The 15,443-nt window shown below is 44.9% G+C and overlaps 2 protein-coding genes across 5 annotated transcripts in view; both read left to right on the forward strand.

Moving 5' to 3' along the window:
• Window positions 1–6,334, forward strand: part of LOC123364664 (transmembrane protein 68-like) — a 41,260-nt gene extending 34,926 nt beyond the window's left edge. For all 4 annotated transcript variants that reach the window (XM_045006964.1, XM_045006965.1, XM_045006963.1 and 1 more), the window contains one exon: window positions 5,768–6,334. In XM_045006964.1, coding sequence (XP_044862899.1) covers window positions 5,768–5,872 — 105 coding nt within the window. In that variant the 3' untranslated portion in view covers window positions 5,873–6,334. The remainder of the gene's footprint in view (window positions 1–5,767) is intronic.
• The window catches only part of LOC123364663 (transmembrane protein 68-like), a 108,733-nt gene that overhangs the window by 34,934 nt on the left and 58,356 nt on the right, over window positions 1–15,443 (forward strand). The window lies entirely within an intron of this gene.

The following is a 15,443-nucleotide window of genomic DNA, read 5'->3' on the forward strand; positions in this document are numbered from 1 at the left end:
AAGGTGTATCTGAAGGCATAATTTGACCTGCAAAATCTTTCAATAATGAGGATGCCTGAGAAAGGGACAGAGCTTGACTCTAAATCCAGGAGTTTGCAGGAGTGGCTGTTAGTGAAACTTCATGCCATTTGTGAGGTGAGATTACTGTTTATCCCAGATTAAGTTGTCCTGTGAATTTAAGTTGCTGATGAATAGCTGACAGTACTATTTGATAAACATCACATTGAACACACACATTCTGGCAGGTTCCTAAAATTTAACTTTGGGCAGAGGCAGGGGAATATCTTCAAGGTTCTCTGCAGAGCAAGGGCAACTATTTGTTTTACTCTCTACTGATCCCTCCTGACTTGGAGGGATTACCTCCCCATTTTTTTCCAAAGACATTTTTCTGTGGCTGTTAAGTTTATTTTGCAATAGAAATGACACTTGTCTATAGTCTTCACTTCCCTTTCTTTGGTATAGGGCAGGGGTTGGCAACCTTTCAGAAGTGGTGTGCCGAGTCTTCATTTATTCACTCTGATTTAAGGTTTCATGTGCCAGTAATACATTTTAATGTTTTTAGAAGGTCTCTTTCTATAAGTCTATAATATATAACTAAACTATTGTTGTATGTAAAGTAAATAAGGTTATTAAAATGTTTGAGAAGCTTCATTTAAAATTAAATTAAAATGCAGAGCCCCCTGGACCAGTGGCCAGGACCCGGGCAGTGTAAGTACCACTGAAAATCAGCTCGTGTGCTGCCTTTGGCACGCGTACCATAGGTTTTCTACCCCTGGTATAGGAACTGACTAGTGATATCTCACAAGGTTGTATCCTAAACTGAAACTCTTCAAACACAATCAGTAATTATCTAAGAAAAAATCTAGCCTTTATTTGATTTATGGGGGAGAGGAACAGAGGGAATAACAATGTGTGGGTAGTTTGGGGGACTATTTGGAGAGAAACAGATTTAGCTCAGGCTATCACTTAAGGCTGCAATACTAATTTCATCTTCCAGTGATTTTATCAAAGTTCTCCTGTAAAGAATGGAAAAGTCTATTTCTAATGAAAAATATATGGAAATAAAATCCCTGAGGCTGGTTCATGTATTTATCCTACAGGAGCAATGTGTCAGGGTGGTGCTCTGTTCCCATCCTCTGCTGCCCCAGAAACTGCTTACACCCACTTTCTTTTAGAGTTCAGTCTGTATTTTATTACAAACCCTTCTCCCAACACCAGTACAGTGCAACATCACAGTTTTTAATTCCTACAGTTTTTAGTTCCTCTTTACCTAGGAAATGAGCCCTCCCTCTTTTGGGAGCTGTTTCAGTCTGACTCAGCCAGTCCAGTTTTCCCCTCTTGTAACACTTCCTTTCTGGTTTATCAGGTTAGCCAATTGAGGCCTAATTAGTTCCTTGCCTGCCTAGCCATCCCCCCTGCCTTCACTAGCAGGACCAAGTACTGATTTTGCCCCAGATTCCTAAGTGGCCCTCCTCAAGGATTGAACTCACAAGCCTGAGTTTAGCAGGCCAGTGCTCAAACCACTGAGCTGTCCCCCTCGTCATGAGACATAAAACCAGCATCGCTATTGAGTCCATGATTTTTAGTGTCTAGCAAGGTTGTGTTCGCCATGAAGGACAGCAAAGTGAGTGGTTCCATGTGAGAATGGGAGTTAGACAAGGGTGCGTTATTTCGCCCATTCTATTTCTTGTGGTCATAGATTGGGTGATGCGGAAAGCCACTGAAGATAGGCCAAGAGGGATCGCATGGGGACCCTCTGGTCATATTGAAGACTGTGACTTTGCGGATGACATCACCCTGATTTCAAGCTCTCAGACGGACCTCCAAGAGAAGACTGATAGAGTAGGTAGAGTAGCAAGGTGCGTAGGACTTAATATCCATGCCGGTAAGAGCAAAATAATGAAAGTAAAAACAGCCAGCTCGACGAAGACAGTGTTATGTGACGTAGAATTGGAGAAGGTGAACGACTTCAAATATCTTGGTAGTTACATATCGACTGATGGCAATATTCAGAAGGAGATATCTACCAGAATCGGTCTTGCAGCAAATGCATTTTATAGACTTCAGAATATTTGGAGGTCAACCATCTTGCAAATGAAAACCAAGGTAGAGATCTACAGGTCGAACATCTGCTCTGTGTTGCTCTATGCGGCGGAAACATGGAGGACCAACAAGAAGATAGAAAGTTGGCTTCGGGGCTTTGAAGGAAGGTGTCTTAGGCGAATTCTTAACATACATTGGCCACAGCGTATCACCAATGTTGAAGTGAGCCGATTAATGGGTATCAACAATATAGTGGATGAAGCCAAACAACAAAGATGGAGGTGGCTGGGGCATGTGTTGAGAATGGATGCTGAGAGACACCCTCGTATTGCCCTACGATGGACACCACAAGGAAGGAGGAGGAGAGGTAGACCAGTGGGGATGTGGCGAAGGACCATTGAAGAGGAAATGAAAGGTATGGGAATGAAGTGGGATGAAATCTGCTGTCTTGCTCAAGAACAAAATGAATGGAGGAGAGTGGTTGGCGCCTTATGCTCCACAGGGAGTGAATAAGAAGAAGAAGCAGCAAGGTTATGAATTTAAGCTCCCAGTCTCATCTTTTGAAGATGTTATGCAGGTTTTCCTTTGATTACAAAGACAGAGAGGTCAGATATGAAGTTGATCATTTCAGGAAAAGTGTTTGCCTATGAGTGATAGTGTGTTTTTATCTTCTATTATTGGGACCAATGCAGTTACAACAACACTGCATACAAGATATATAGTTACATATCTGCAAATGATAAATGTTATGAGACAGATCCTCAGCTGTTATGAATTGGCTGAGGTTCTGGCCTTACTGGAACCCTGTGGGGGTTAGTGATACTATCAGAAATGTTTTTCATTTCCTGACTCCCATCCATTTCTATAATTTAGAAAATCTTGGTCAATATATATGCCCAATCTTAGACTCACTAATCCATAGTTAGGTGCCTAAATAAATAGTCTGATTCTTTCCACAAGCGTTGAACACCCAACAGCTCCCACTGATCTCTTTAACAAATACATTTTTTGGATGCTGAGGGGAAGCTGTTGTGTCACTTTGGGTGGAATAAGTGGGCCCAGAGAACTGGAGGTGTTTACATGACTGTTATACAACATGAACCATTTTAAACAAGGTTTGGGTACAGAGACCACAGGCTGCTTAGTTATTATGGCAAACACATGAGAAAACTCATGGCAAAAGCTGAAATGTATTGACTGAGATACATGAAAGGAAAAGAATCAAAACAAGGCAAAAAGCACTGAAATTAAGTGATTATGCAAAACAAACAATCCCTTTTTCAGAGATAAAGAATATGGGTTAGAGTCTCTTGCTCTGTCAAGCAGCCCATCTTGGTGGGGAAGAGTTAGTTTTGTTGTTCAATTTTGAATCAGGAATGATAGTCATTTTCCTGCTTTTGACAAAATAGACACAGGAGATGAGACAGAGTAGTAAAAGTTGAGGGAAATATGGCTTTTGTTGATGTTCTCAGGACACAAAGAGGCTAGTCAGGGATATCATCTGGTTGGTCTGGTCAGGTCCCTTACCTCTGCCAGTCCTTCTCTGACTGGCAGAGCTGGATGGACCGTCTCACCTTGTTATGCTAGGGCCGTATGGTGCTTTCAGTCTCCGGATTAGGCAGAAAGCTGAGAGAGACAGGACAATAGTTAGATGGTGAGGGACAGGAAGGGACACAAAAGAGAGAGGAGGACAGAGTTGGACCTCATATGTATCAAGTTGGGGTCTTTACTGGGGCAGTGGTGTTGGTTAGGCCTCCCCACTGGTGTGCCCAAGTTCACATGTCACAATGAAAATCCCCCAGCGGCAGTGGCAGTAGCACAAATGTTTTTTCCTTTCCCTCACAAAGTCGCTCTTTAAAAGGATCCCCAAAGGCGGTGATGGGCAGAATAGCCCATCCTTTTTTTATTTTGTCCACCAGTTAGGACTAATTTCTGAAGTACCAATTTTGGTCCATTGAGTTCCAGTCCGATACTCCTCTTGTTTACCAGACATGATTTTAAGCACAATCCTTGGGTGGTAGCAGTAGATCCTCTCAGTTTAATTCAGATGTCTCCTTTTTCCTTCTTAAATAATATTCTATAGAAGGTGACTGTGACAATTATGAACTTTTACCCACTTTCCATAAATTAAGCCTATAATCAGACAAGACCCTCTGGGCCCTAATCATTACAAAAGAATAAGGGAAAGGGTCTAGGGTGAATATTTATCAGTTTTTAGTCTGAACAAAAATTACAGCTGATGTGATTTAACATGCCTGAAAAAACAGGGTTTCACCTCCTAAACCTCTCATTTTATTTAATGATTTGTTGCATATTTTAATGAATGGTAAACATTTAAAATAGGGTTTGAAAAAGGTAATAGCTGTTTTTGAAGGGGGAAACTACCTTCTACACCTTGCAGCAGAGGTTTTACTGTGGAAAGCCTATTCCGATGTGATAGCTTAGTTAAAAGATCTTTACCACAACTCCAGTTGAAAAAAAACCTGTCAAACTTAAATATTAAATTATATCAAGTCACACTTACAGTTTAAGGGCTCAAACCTGCAAATACAAGTGAATAATTTCAATCAAATATGTAGTCCTATTGAAGCTAATGAAACACATGCATCTGACAAAGTGGGTATTCACTGTGGCAAAAGCTTATGCTCCAAAACATCTGTCAGTCTATAAAGGTGCTACAGGCCTCTTTGTCGCTTTTCACAGATCCAGACTGTAGCAGGGTGGACCCGGCTCCTGCCCGGAGGGGCTTGAAATGCTGCCTGCCAGGGCTTGAGAGGCGTGGCTCTGCAAAGTGGCCACAGCTGGGGCCACGCCCCAAACTGAAGCCCTGGGGCTTATAAAAAGGTCAGGGAAGCCAGAAGCCCAGACAGTCTCTCTCTGCCTTCAGAGAGGGATGGGCCTGGCTGCTTAGCTTGAGGCTGAATACCTGAGTGAAGCAGGGCTGGGGAAAAGGCTGAGGAGCTGGGGAGCTCCAGCCTAGAAAGCCCCAGGCTGCGGCCTAGCAGTGGGCCAAAGGTACTGGGGGTTGCAGAGGGCAGCCCAGGGGTAGGACAAAGCAGCAGGTCCAAACCCCTTTTGCCTGTGATGAGTGGGCTGATACTGCAGTCTGCCCCAGGGTGTGGGGCTAGACCATGACTGTCAGTGGCCACTACTGAGGCAAAGTGGGGATAGTAGGGTGGGGGTTCCCCTGGGAGGGGGAGACCCAATTATAGTTAAAGGGGCACCGGGTCCTGGGAGGGACACGGGGCCGATAGGAAAAAGGGGGATCACCAGCCTGCAGAGGGCGCTCCGGGCTGAAAAAGAGCTAATTCCCCGGAAAAACCAGCAGGAGGCGCCGCGGCGGTGAGTAGCCCGTTTACACAGACTAACACGGTTACCCCTCTGATTCTAATCTCCTGAGTTATTCATGTGCCTCCGGGTTTGCAAGATGGGGTGGTAGTGAGCTAACATTTCCATGGCACTATTGCATATGTAGATCTAGCTGCTTTGTATGCTTGGTTACCACAAGGAAAAATACACTGGTGGGTGGGAATGAGACTATCCTTCAGCATGAGCTTCATGGGATCCTGTGAAGGATTTACCCTTTCTGCCCTCTCCTTCCCCAACATTTTCCATGGAGTTTTATGTATACCTTTAGCATCCTTGGGAAAACTAGAAGAGAATGATGATTGAAGTGGTGATTCTTGAAATATAAAAGGTTTCCCCCTCTTTCTTCTCTTAACAGACAAAGATTGCCATTGAAAAACTAAGAGACAGACACCAAAAACTACCAGGAAGTATACTAAGAGCTCTGTTGGAACGATTTGATAATCATCAGAAAGAAGACTAGTGTATTTAAATATTGTTAAATATTAAAAACTGTTATTGTAACTTGTGGGAAGAAAAACTGTAGTTTTCTTAAAAGTACAAGAGACTGCAAACTACATGTATCAATCATTCAGTCATATCACTGCCTTAAAATCTCTCTCTCATCTAGTCTGGCAACTTCAATCCAAATAATAAAAGAAAAGGAAATTAAGAGGTTCATTATCCTGAGAGAAATTGATTAGAGATTGTTAAACCAGATGACAGCAGACATTATTCTGACATAAAACTTAGAGCTTGTGTAGCATTAGGAACACACTGTGGGGAGCTGATTATAGAGGGAGTCACTATTAGAAAATTTTGGTGTTTGGTCTGTTTCCAGTTGTTGATAGGAGAAAGACAACCCATGTCCACACCAGATGAGAGAGAGATGAGGAGACATTTTGGCTATAACACACTTAACTGTATTATAATATTTAATAAAGGTGCAAATAAATTTAGAAATAGCAAAAAAGTTATGATTTTATTAATATTGCCTTTGCATTAATGTTGAGATTTTTCCCTTAGTTTTTTTCTTTGAACAAAAAGCATTTTATTAAATTTTAAAAAACTGCAATTGAATTATTGAGAGAAATTATCTGTACATATTTAGTAACTCCTCACTTAATGTTGTAGTTATGTTCCTGAAAAATGACTTTAAGCAAAACGATGTTAAGTAACTCCAATTTCCCCATAAGAATTAATGTAAATGAGGTGGAGGGGAATGTTAGATTCCAGGGAAAATATTTTCACCAGGCAGAAGATTTTATTTATTTTTTACACACACACACACACACACACACACACTTTTAAATAATTTAATACCGTATACAACACTGATGATTGTGAAGCTTGGTTGAGGTGGTGGCGTCAGAGGGTGGGATATTTCCCAGGGAATGCCTTACTGCTAAATGATGAACTAGTACTCGACTGAACCCTCAAGGGTTAACACATTGTGTTAACGTAGCCTCACACTCTACAAGGCAGCACAAATGGAGGGAGAGAAGACAGCATGGCAGACAGACACACACTCTGTGACAGAGAGATGCGTATTGTCCCTTTAAGTACGCTGACCCCACTTTAAGTACGTTGCCATTTTAAGTAGATCAGCAAGTGGAGACAGCAGCTGTTGCCAGCAAGCGCCCTCTGTCCTGAGCCCTGTTGTGTCCCCCTCCCCCCCATGGAGATGGGGTAAGTGGGGGGCAGGAGCAGGGGGACACTCTGACATTAGCCCTCCTCTTCCCCCCCGCACAGCAAGCAGGAGCCTCCTCCAAGGCAGAGGGCAGGAGCAGCACATGGCAGTGGGGGGGAGGGACAGTTGAACTGCCAGCAATTGATATCCTGCTGGGCAGCTGCTGCCTAGGGAACTTAGGGGAGTGGAGAGCTGATGGGGGGCTGTCGATCCACCCTGGTTCCAAGCCCCCACCAGCTTGCTCCAATGGGCTGTTCTTCCTGCAAGCAGTGGACAAAGCAGGCAGCTGCCAAACAATGTTATAAGGGAACATTGCACAACTTTAAACGAGCATGTTCTCTAATTGTTTCGTTGTTACATTGCTGATCAATGTTAACTGGGATGACTAAGGCCTGGTCTACACTACGAGTTTATCTCAAATTTAGCAGCGTTAAACCGAATTAACCACGCACCTTTCCACATAACAAAGCCCTTTTTTTCAATATAAAGGGCTCTTCATATCGATATCTGTACTCCTCCCGCTGAAATCGGTATTGCCATTTCTAATAAGGGTTAGTGTGGCCGCAATTTGACGGTATTGGCCTCCGGGAGCTATCCCACAGTGCACCATTGTGACCGCTCTGGAAAGCGATCTGAACTCGGATGCACTGGCCAGGTAGACAGGAAAAGCCCCGCAAACTTTTGAATTTCATATCCTGTTTGCCCAGCATGGAGAGCTGATCAGCACAGGTGACCATGCAGTCCCAGAATCAAAAAAGAGCTCCAGCATGGACCGTATGGGAAATACTGAATCTGATCTCTGTATGGGGAGATGAATCTGTTCTATCAGAACTCCGTTCCAATAGACGAAATGCCAAAACATTTGAAAAAAATCTCCAAGGATATGATGCACAGAGGCCACAACAGGGATTCCACACAGTGCTGCGTGAAACTTAAGGAGCTGAGACAAGAGTACCAGAAATCCAAAGAATCAAATGGACGCTCAAAGAGGGAGAGGCAACTGACGACTGTAGCTATCCCAGTTTCCGCACTCTCCGAAAACCATTTGAATTCTTGGCTGAGCTCCCAAAGCCTGAAGGGTCAAAAATATTGTCACAGGTGGTTCAGGGTATATGTCGTCAGCCCCCCCTGTGAAAGCAAAGGGAAAAAAAATCATTTCTCGCCTTTTTTCGATGTCACCGTGTGTTCTGGATGCTGCCGGCAGACACGTTGCTGTAGCACTACACAGCAGCATCCCCTTCCCTTCCCTTGCGAACGGAAGATGGTACAGTAGGACTGGTATCCGTCATCGTCATCCCGTGAGTGCTCCTGACTGGCCTTGGTGAGATCGGCCGGGGGTGCCTGGGCAAAAATAGGAATGACTCCAGGTCATTTTCTTTAAGTTTTGTCTAATGGAGATTCAGTCTTGCCTTGACTATCATGCCAGCTGGAGGCTTCTGCCTCAGGCTGCTCTCCCCAGTCAGCAGCACCACGCGGTTGCGCCTATTCCTTGTTACCAGGGCTCACAATCACAATCAGATAACATTGCTCTACAGCCAAAATGCTTCTGAAATAAATGTAGTCAAACTTTACTAATTCTGGGTCACTGAGAACGAAAATCATGCTTAAAATTGTTGATTGGCTCTAGTTTTCAAGTTATGCTATTGGGTCAGTATATACGACCCTTGACTTGGGAATAGCGGAGGATAAGTGAGTTATAAAGGGAAGGGATCTCAATTTAAACCAGAAATGACTAAAATACATCTTTGACTGGATCTATGAATAAATCTATGACTGGGTTTGGACAGTACTTGCTTTTTAGGCAAAACAATGAATGATGCAATCTGAAGCTGGTATTGCATCATACATGATATGAATTGCATCATGTTATTCCTAGAAGTCATGGATGATGCAATCATAACAAAGCTTACATCACTCTGCTGAACAAATCAGCTCTAGAAATCATAAAGTGTCGAGCTCTCTTATTTGTCAGTGTTTGATTTTGCAAAGGGACACATTTCTGTTTAGCCAAAGTGAGCAGAGATGCCTCGTACTTGTGTGAACAGTGCAGATAACTTCTGCTATGTTTGTGGTGAAGTGACTTTTGCATCACAAAAGCGCAGTATAACCACTATGGTTAAGAAAGCCTATCACCTTTATTTTGGCTGCAAAATTGGAGATCAGGACAAGAGGTGGGCCCCACACATATGCTGCAACATTTGTGCAACAAATCTTCGCCAGTGGTTGAACAGGAAAAGGAAATCTATGCCTTTTGCAGTGCCAATGATTTGGAGAGAGCCAACAGATCATACCAGCAATTGTTACTTCTGCATGGTGCCTCCAGTTGGGAAAGGTGTGTCAAAGAAGAAAAAGTGGACTGTGCATTATCCAAACATTCCATCAGCTATACGCCTAGTACCCCACGGAGAAGGACTGCCGGTTCCTGATGCATCAGAATCATTCTCACTTGAGTCGGAAGAGGAAGAGGATGAAACTTCTGGTCCTGAACCATCAATGTCACAGGACCCACATTTTCTCCCATCCTCCTCCTCTGAACCACACCTCATAACACAAGGTGAACTGAATGACCTTGTCAGGGATTTGGAACTACCCAAGAGTAAGGCAGAGCTGTTGGGCTCCAGACTACAGCAGTGGAATCTCCTGGCAGGTGATGTTAGGGTTTCCATGTTCCGTGACCGTCAAAAGGATCTTGTCCCATTCTTCTTCATGGAAGGTGATCTTGTAGCCTGCAACAACATCGATGGTGTGATGGCAGCCCTCAACATCGTTCACGATCCAGATGACAACATGAAACAACTTTTGAGGTGCATAAACTATGACCAACATCAGTGGCAGCTTTGTGGCGATTTAAAGGTTGTTGCTCTCTTGCTTGGTCTGCAGACTGGATACACAAAGTACTGCTGTTTTCTCTGCGAATGGGATAGTCGTGCAAGAGATTCCCACTACATCAAGAAAGATTGGCCACTCCGACAGTCATTGGAGCCTGGGAGGAAAAGTGTTCAGCATCCACCACTTGTTGAATCAAGGAAGATTTTGTTACCACCCTTACACATCAAGCTGGGTCTGATGAAGAACTTTGTCAAGGCCATTGACAAAACACAAGCAGCTTTCAAGTACCTCCGTGGAAAATTTCCAAGGTTAAGTGAAGCTAAGATAAAGGAAGGTGTCTTTGTTGGTCCTCAGATTTGTGAACTTCTTCGAGATGATGCATTTGACCATGCACTGCGTGGCAAGGAAAAGACGGCATGGAAAGCCTTCCAGTTAGTGGCAATAAATTTTCTTGGAAACAACAAGGCAGACAACTACAGGTTGTTGGTGGAAAACCTCCTCAAGGCATACAAAAGCCTTGGTGGCAACATGCCACTAAAGATACATTTTTTGCACTCTCATCTAGATTTTTTTCCACCGAACTGCGGAGCAGTGAGCGACGAGCACGGCAAGCGATTTCACCAGGACATTGCAACAATGGAGAAACGCTATCAGGGCAAATGGAGCCCATCAATGCTTGCAGATTATTGCTGGACAGTGACAAGAGATGCTCCATTTAATGAATACAAGAGACAAGCCAAGAAGCACCGAGCAGACACTGAATAGGACTAACCTATGTACATAATAGTTTTTGGCCGTTTGTTTCATAATAAATTTTATTTATATAACCCTTTTGCTGATTTTTAAAGTGTTACATAAACAGGACAGGTGAAATATTATCATGTAAAGCAACCATAAACACATGAAAAGACCTAGGTTTACAATTTATGATTAAAACTCTACTATCTACACAATATACATAGACATTAAATGTAAAAACTTAAATATCTTAGAAACAGTAGCCAATCGGTTGTTTTAATTGTCATATTTGAATTCAGCACATCAAAATACATAATAATAGCACATTTTATCTCTGAAGCAGACGACTTCTCAAAAATTGTAGACCAGTGTAATTAGACCTCTACATTTTGCTGCAAATAAAAAAAATGAAGCTGTCGTTTAGAACTGTCCCCCAACATACGTATCCTGGGACATTTTGTATTTTACCAGTGTCAACCAAAGGCCCACACACAAATAGAGATTCAGTCCTGCCTGTGCTTCTATCCTAGTGCTTGTCAGAGATTCCCATTTTCAGCTATAGGCTGAGCAGGGGTGAAAGTAAGTCACGGGACTTACCGGTACGGCCGGAGGGGGCAGGGGCTCATCCGGTAGAGGCGTGGCCTCAAGATTTAAAGGCACTGGGGCACCAGCTGTGGCTGGGAGTCCCAGGGCCTTTAAATCACCCAGGGGGCTCCCAGCTGCAGAGGTGGCTGGTAGCCCCCGGGGCCAACTAAAAGGCCTGAGGCTCCAGCCGCCATGGAGCTCCAGGTCCTTTAAATGCCGGCCCCAGCCCAGCTGCCAAAGCAGCGGGTGGGACTTAAAGGGCTCCTTCAAGCTCCCCACTACGGCAGGGAGCCTGGAGGAGCCCTTTAAATGCTGGCCCCAGCCTGGCCACCGGAGTTGCAGGCCAGGGCCGGGGTCAGGGGCCAGGATTGAAAGGGCTCCTCCAAGTTCCCCGCTGTCCGGCCCGGCCGCCGTGGCAGGCCGAGATTTAAAGGGTTCCTCTGGGCTTCCTGCCGCAGCGGGGAGCTTGGAGGAGCCCTTTAAATGTCGGTCCCAGCCCAGCCGCCGGAGGTGGCCAGGGCCGGGATTTAAAGGGCACCTCCGAGGTTCCCGCCATGGCAGGAAGCTCAGAGGAGCGCTTAAATGCCGGCCCCAGCCCAGCCTCTGGAGCAGCAGGCCGGGATTTAAAGGGCTCAGGGCTCCCCGCAGAGCCCTTTAAATCCCCGCTGCAGAAGCTGATGCGGTCCGGCACGGTGTACTGGCTCTTTCCGGCACGCCGTACTGGACCGTAACGACTCACTTTTACCTCTGAGGCTGAGTAAGTGCAGAATGGTGGTTCGCTCTACTTTGCTGTAAGCCAACTGCCCTCCCTCCCACCCTTTGCATTCTTTATTACTTCATCACACAGATGGGGGGATAACTGCCACGGTAGCCCAGGAGGGGTGGGGGAGGAGAGAAGCAACAGGTGTGGTTGTTGCAGGGGAACTCCCTAGAATGGCATGCAGCTCATCATTTCTGTGGGATGTCTGGGGCTCTGACCCGGAGCGGCCGTTTGCCTCTCTGGTTCTTTAGTAGGCTTGCCTGATACTCTAGGCAGGATTGACTCGCCATTAGACAAAACTTAAAGAAGAGAATGACCAGAGGAGTCATAACCATTTTTGTCCAGGCGCCCTCGACCGACCTCACAGAGGCCGGCCAGGAGCACCCATGACAGCAGCAGATGGTACAGTATGACTGGTAACAGTCATTGTCAACTTGCAAAGCAGCAGATGGTACAGTGGAGCTGGTAACTGTCTTTGCTAACTTGCAAAGGCAAGGGGATGCTGCTGTGTAGCACTGCAGTACCGCATCTATGAGCAACATCCAACAGACATACGGTGACAGTGAAAAAAGGCTGATTGGGCTCCATGGTTGCCGTGCTATGGTGTCTGCCTGGGCAATCCAGGGAAAAGGGCGCGAAATGATTGTCCGCCGTTGCTTTCACGGAGGGAGGATTGACTGACGACATTTACCCATAACCACCCGTGACAAATTTTTGGCCCCATCAGGCATTGGGATCTCAACTCAGTATTCCAATGGGCGGGAGAGACTGTGGGAATTATGGGATAGCTACCCACAGTTCAATGCTCTGGATGTCGACGCTAGCCTCAGTACATGGATGCACATCGCCGCATTAATGTGCTTAGTATGGCCGCATGCCCTCGACTTTATACAGTCTGTTTCCAAAAATTAGCTTCTGTAATATCAGAATAATCCCATAGTGTAGACATACCCTAAGTGAGGAGTTACTGTATTTATATCTGAGGCCTTTTTGAGCTCTGCAAAAAAAAAAAGTTTGGTATTATGGTTATAACCCAACCATAATATTTGAAAAGTGTGATACCACTCATTATACTCAATTATAATTTATTTGTAAAGTTGATTTTTGTTGCAAATAAAAACAAATTAGTCACGTGACACAGAACACAAGACAACGTACATGACATAGGACAAACTTACAATTAAAGAAGAATGGTGTCAAAATAGTATTTAAGCTCTTAATGCCTTATCTTGTATAGTTAAAATTATTATAAGAAAGTATTTTGGAAAACTAAAAAGTTAACAAAATAATTAAACATTTAATGAGTTGAGTTGCCACCTTTTTATTTAAAACTTGATAAAATCCTTATTATTTGCCTACCTTGTTATATTAAGATTGTTTCTATTACTTTATATTATTTTTATCTCAAGAATACTGCTATATAAGAAATAAGAAAGCCATATTTCACGTATTAGGGAAATGTAAAACATTTTTATCTCATGTTAACCAACTTAAGCTGTTTAAGGGGGCATCCCACAGAATGGAGACACCAGAATATATCAATACACAGTGAAGAAACCTCTGAGCCTCTGAAGAAGAAAAGAAACTGTGTTATACATAACAGACCAGTCAACAATACTTCAACCTACCATATATGGATAATTGAGTATGCGATTGACTAGAGAGACATTATAAAGACCATTAGCCTGGCCAGGTCTAACAACCTGTATGTTAAGTATATACATGTGGTTTTAAATATCTCATTGGGATATGGATGAATTTTATTGTTATTAATGAAATGTATCATTACTGTATACATCTTTGTTAATTGACACAATAGCATCTGTTATTTTGACAACACAAATATGCAGAATTTTGTATAATTTTCAAATTTTAAAAATTTTGGCACCAAATTTTTAATTTGTAGTGCAGAATTCTCACAAGTACCAGGGTTCTGTGTGGCACAGTCTGGGTGCAGGCACCTCAGTGGGAGGGCCTGGATGCACAAGTGTTCATTGGGGATTCTGGCTGCAACAGGAAGGGACTCTGCAGCAGAGTCTGTGAAGGTGGTTAGGGGTCAGCAGGGGGAGGATTTGGGTGCAGGGGGACTCAGCAGGGGGGCAGCTGGTTGGGGGTCTGGGTGTGGGGGACTCCCAATGCAGGGGGTGAGGCTTGGGGTGTGTGTTTTAGGTGGCTCAGTGCGGGGTTCTGGGTGCGGAGAGGTGAGGCTCAGCAGGGGGGGATGAGTGCAAGGAGGGGGATCCAGATGCACAGGGGTTGGCTGGACAGGGGGAACAGTTCCCCATACAGTGTCCCCTCCCCCTGAGGCTGAGGAGCAATGGGACCAGGAAGTGGGGAGGAGGGGTCACAATGCAGGGAGTGGCTCCCCTTGTCTGCCCAACAACCATACCTCTGGACCCCATACTGCCTCACTCCACCTCCACAACCCCCACCCCAACAAGCCTCACAGCCTGCACCCAGACCCCCTTGTAAATCTCCCTCCCACCATGGTTCAGAGTTTCCTGCAGCCGGGGGAGGTTTCTGGGGATTGATCTAACCCAGACCCAGCTGCTCTGTGCAGGGGAGAGGGCAGAGGAAATCTGTCATCCTCCTCCTCGCCAAGTTGGGACTAATGTCCCTGGGAAGTTAGGGTACCCCAGCTTCCCCCCCTCCCCCTGCAGTGACTTCCCTCTTCCCTCGCCTTTGCTCCACCCCTGCCCCGATTCCACCCCGTTCCCCAAGGCCCTGCTCCGCCTCGTCTCCACCTTGCCCTCGAGCACGCTGCGGCCCCGCTCCTCTCCCTCCCTCCAGGAGCGCCGTCAAAGAGCTGTTCGGCGGCAGGGGAAGTGCTGGGAGTAAGAGGGCTGGGAATGTGGCACGCTCGGGGGAGGAGGCGTGGAAGAGACAGGGGATTGGAGAATTGCTGGTGGGGCCTTGGACTGCAGCCGAAGCAGAGTGGGCCAGGTCCCCTTTGGAGCCTGGGCCCGGCACCATGGCACTAGCGGTGCCATTGTAAACCCAGTACTAGTCACTGCTTCTCAGGATAGAGTTCCCCATCGGGTAAGTCTGACCTACATTCTTTGTTCACATGTTTTTTTAAATGTGTTGCCCCAAACTGGACACATTACTTAGCACGGGTGAGGCCTCAGCTAAAGTAGAGCAGAACAATTACCTCCTGTGCCTTACATATGATACTTCTGTTAACACACCTCAGAATATTAGTTTTCTTCACAATTGCATTACATTCTTGACTCATATTCAATTTGTGATCTGCTGTAACTCCTAGATACTTGTACGCAATACTTCTCACCTAGCCAGTTAGTCCTGGTTTTGTATTGGTGCATTTGATTTTTCCTTCCTAAGTGTAGTACTTTGCACATGGCTTTATTGAATTTCATCTTGTGGATTTCAGACTAATGCTCTAATTTATCAAGATCCTTTTGAATTATAATCTTGTCCTCCAAAGTACTTGTT

Source organism: Mauremys mutica, chromosome 2 (genome assembly GCF_020497125.1).
Source record: "Mauremys mutica isolate MM-2020 ecotype Southern chromosome 2, ASM2049712v1, whole genome shotgun sequence".
NCBI classification, from domain to species: domain Eukaryota; kingdom Metazoa; phylum Chordata; order Testudines; family Geoemydidae; genus Mauremys; species Mauremys mutica.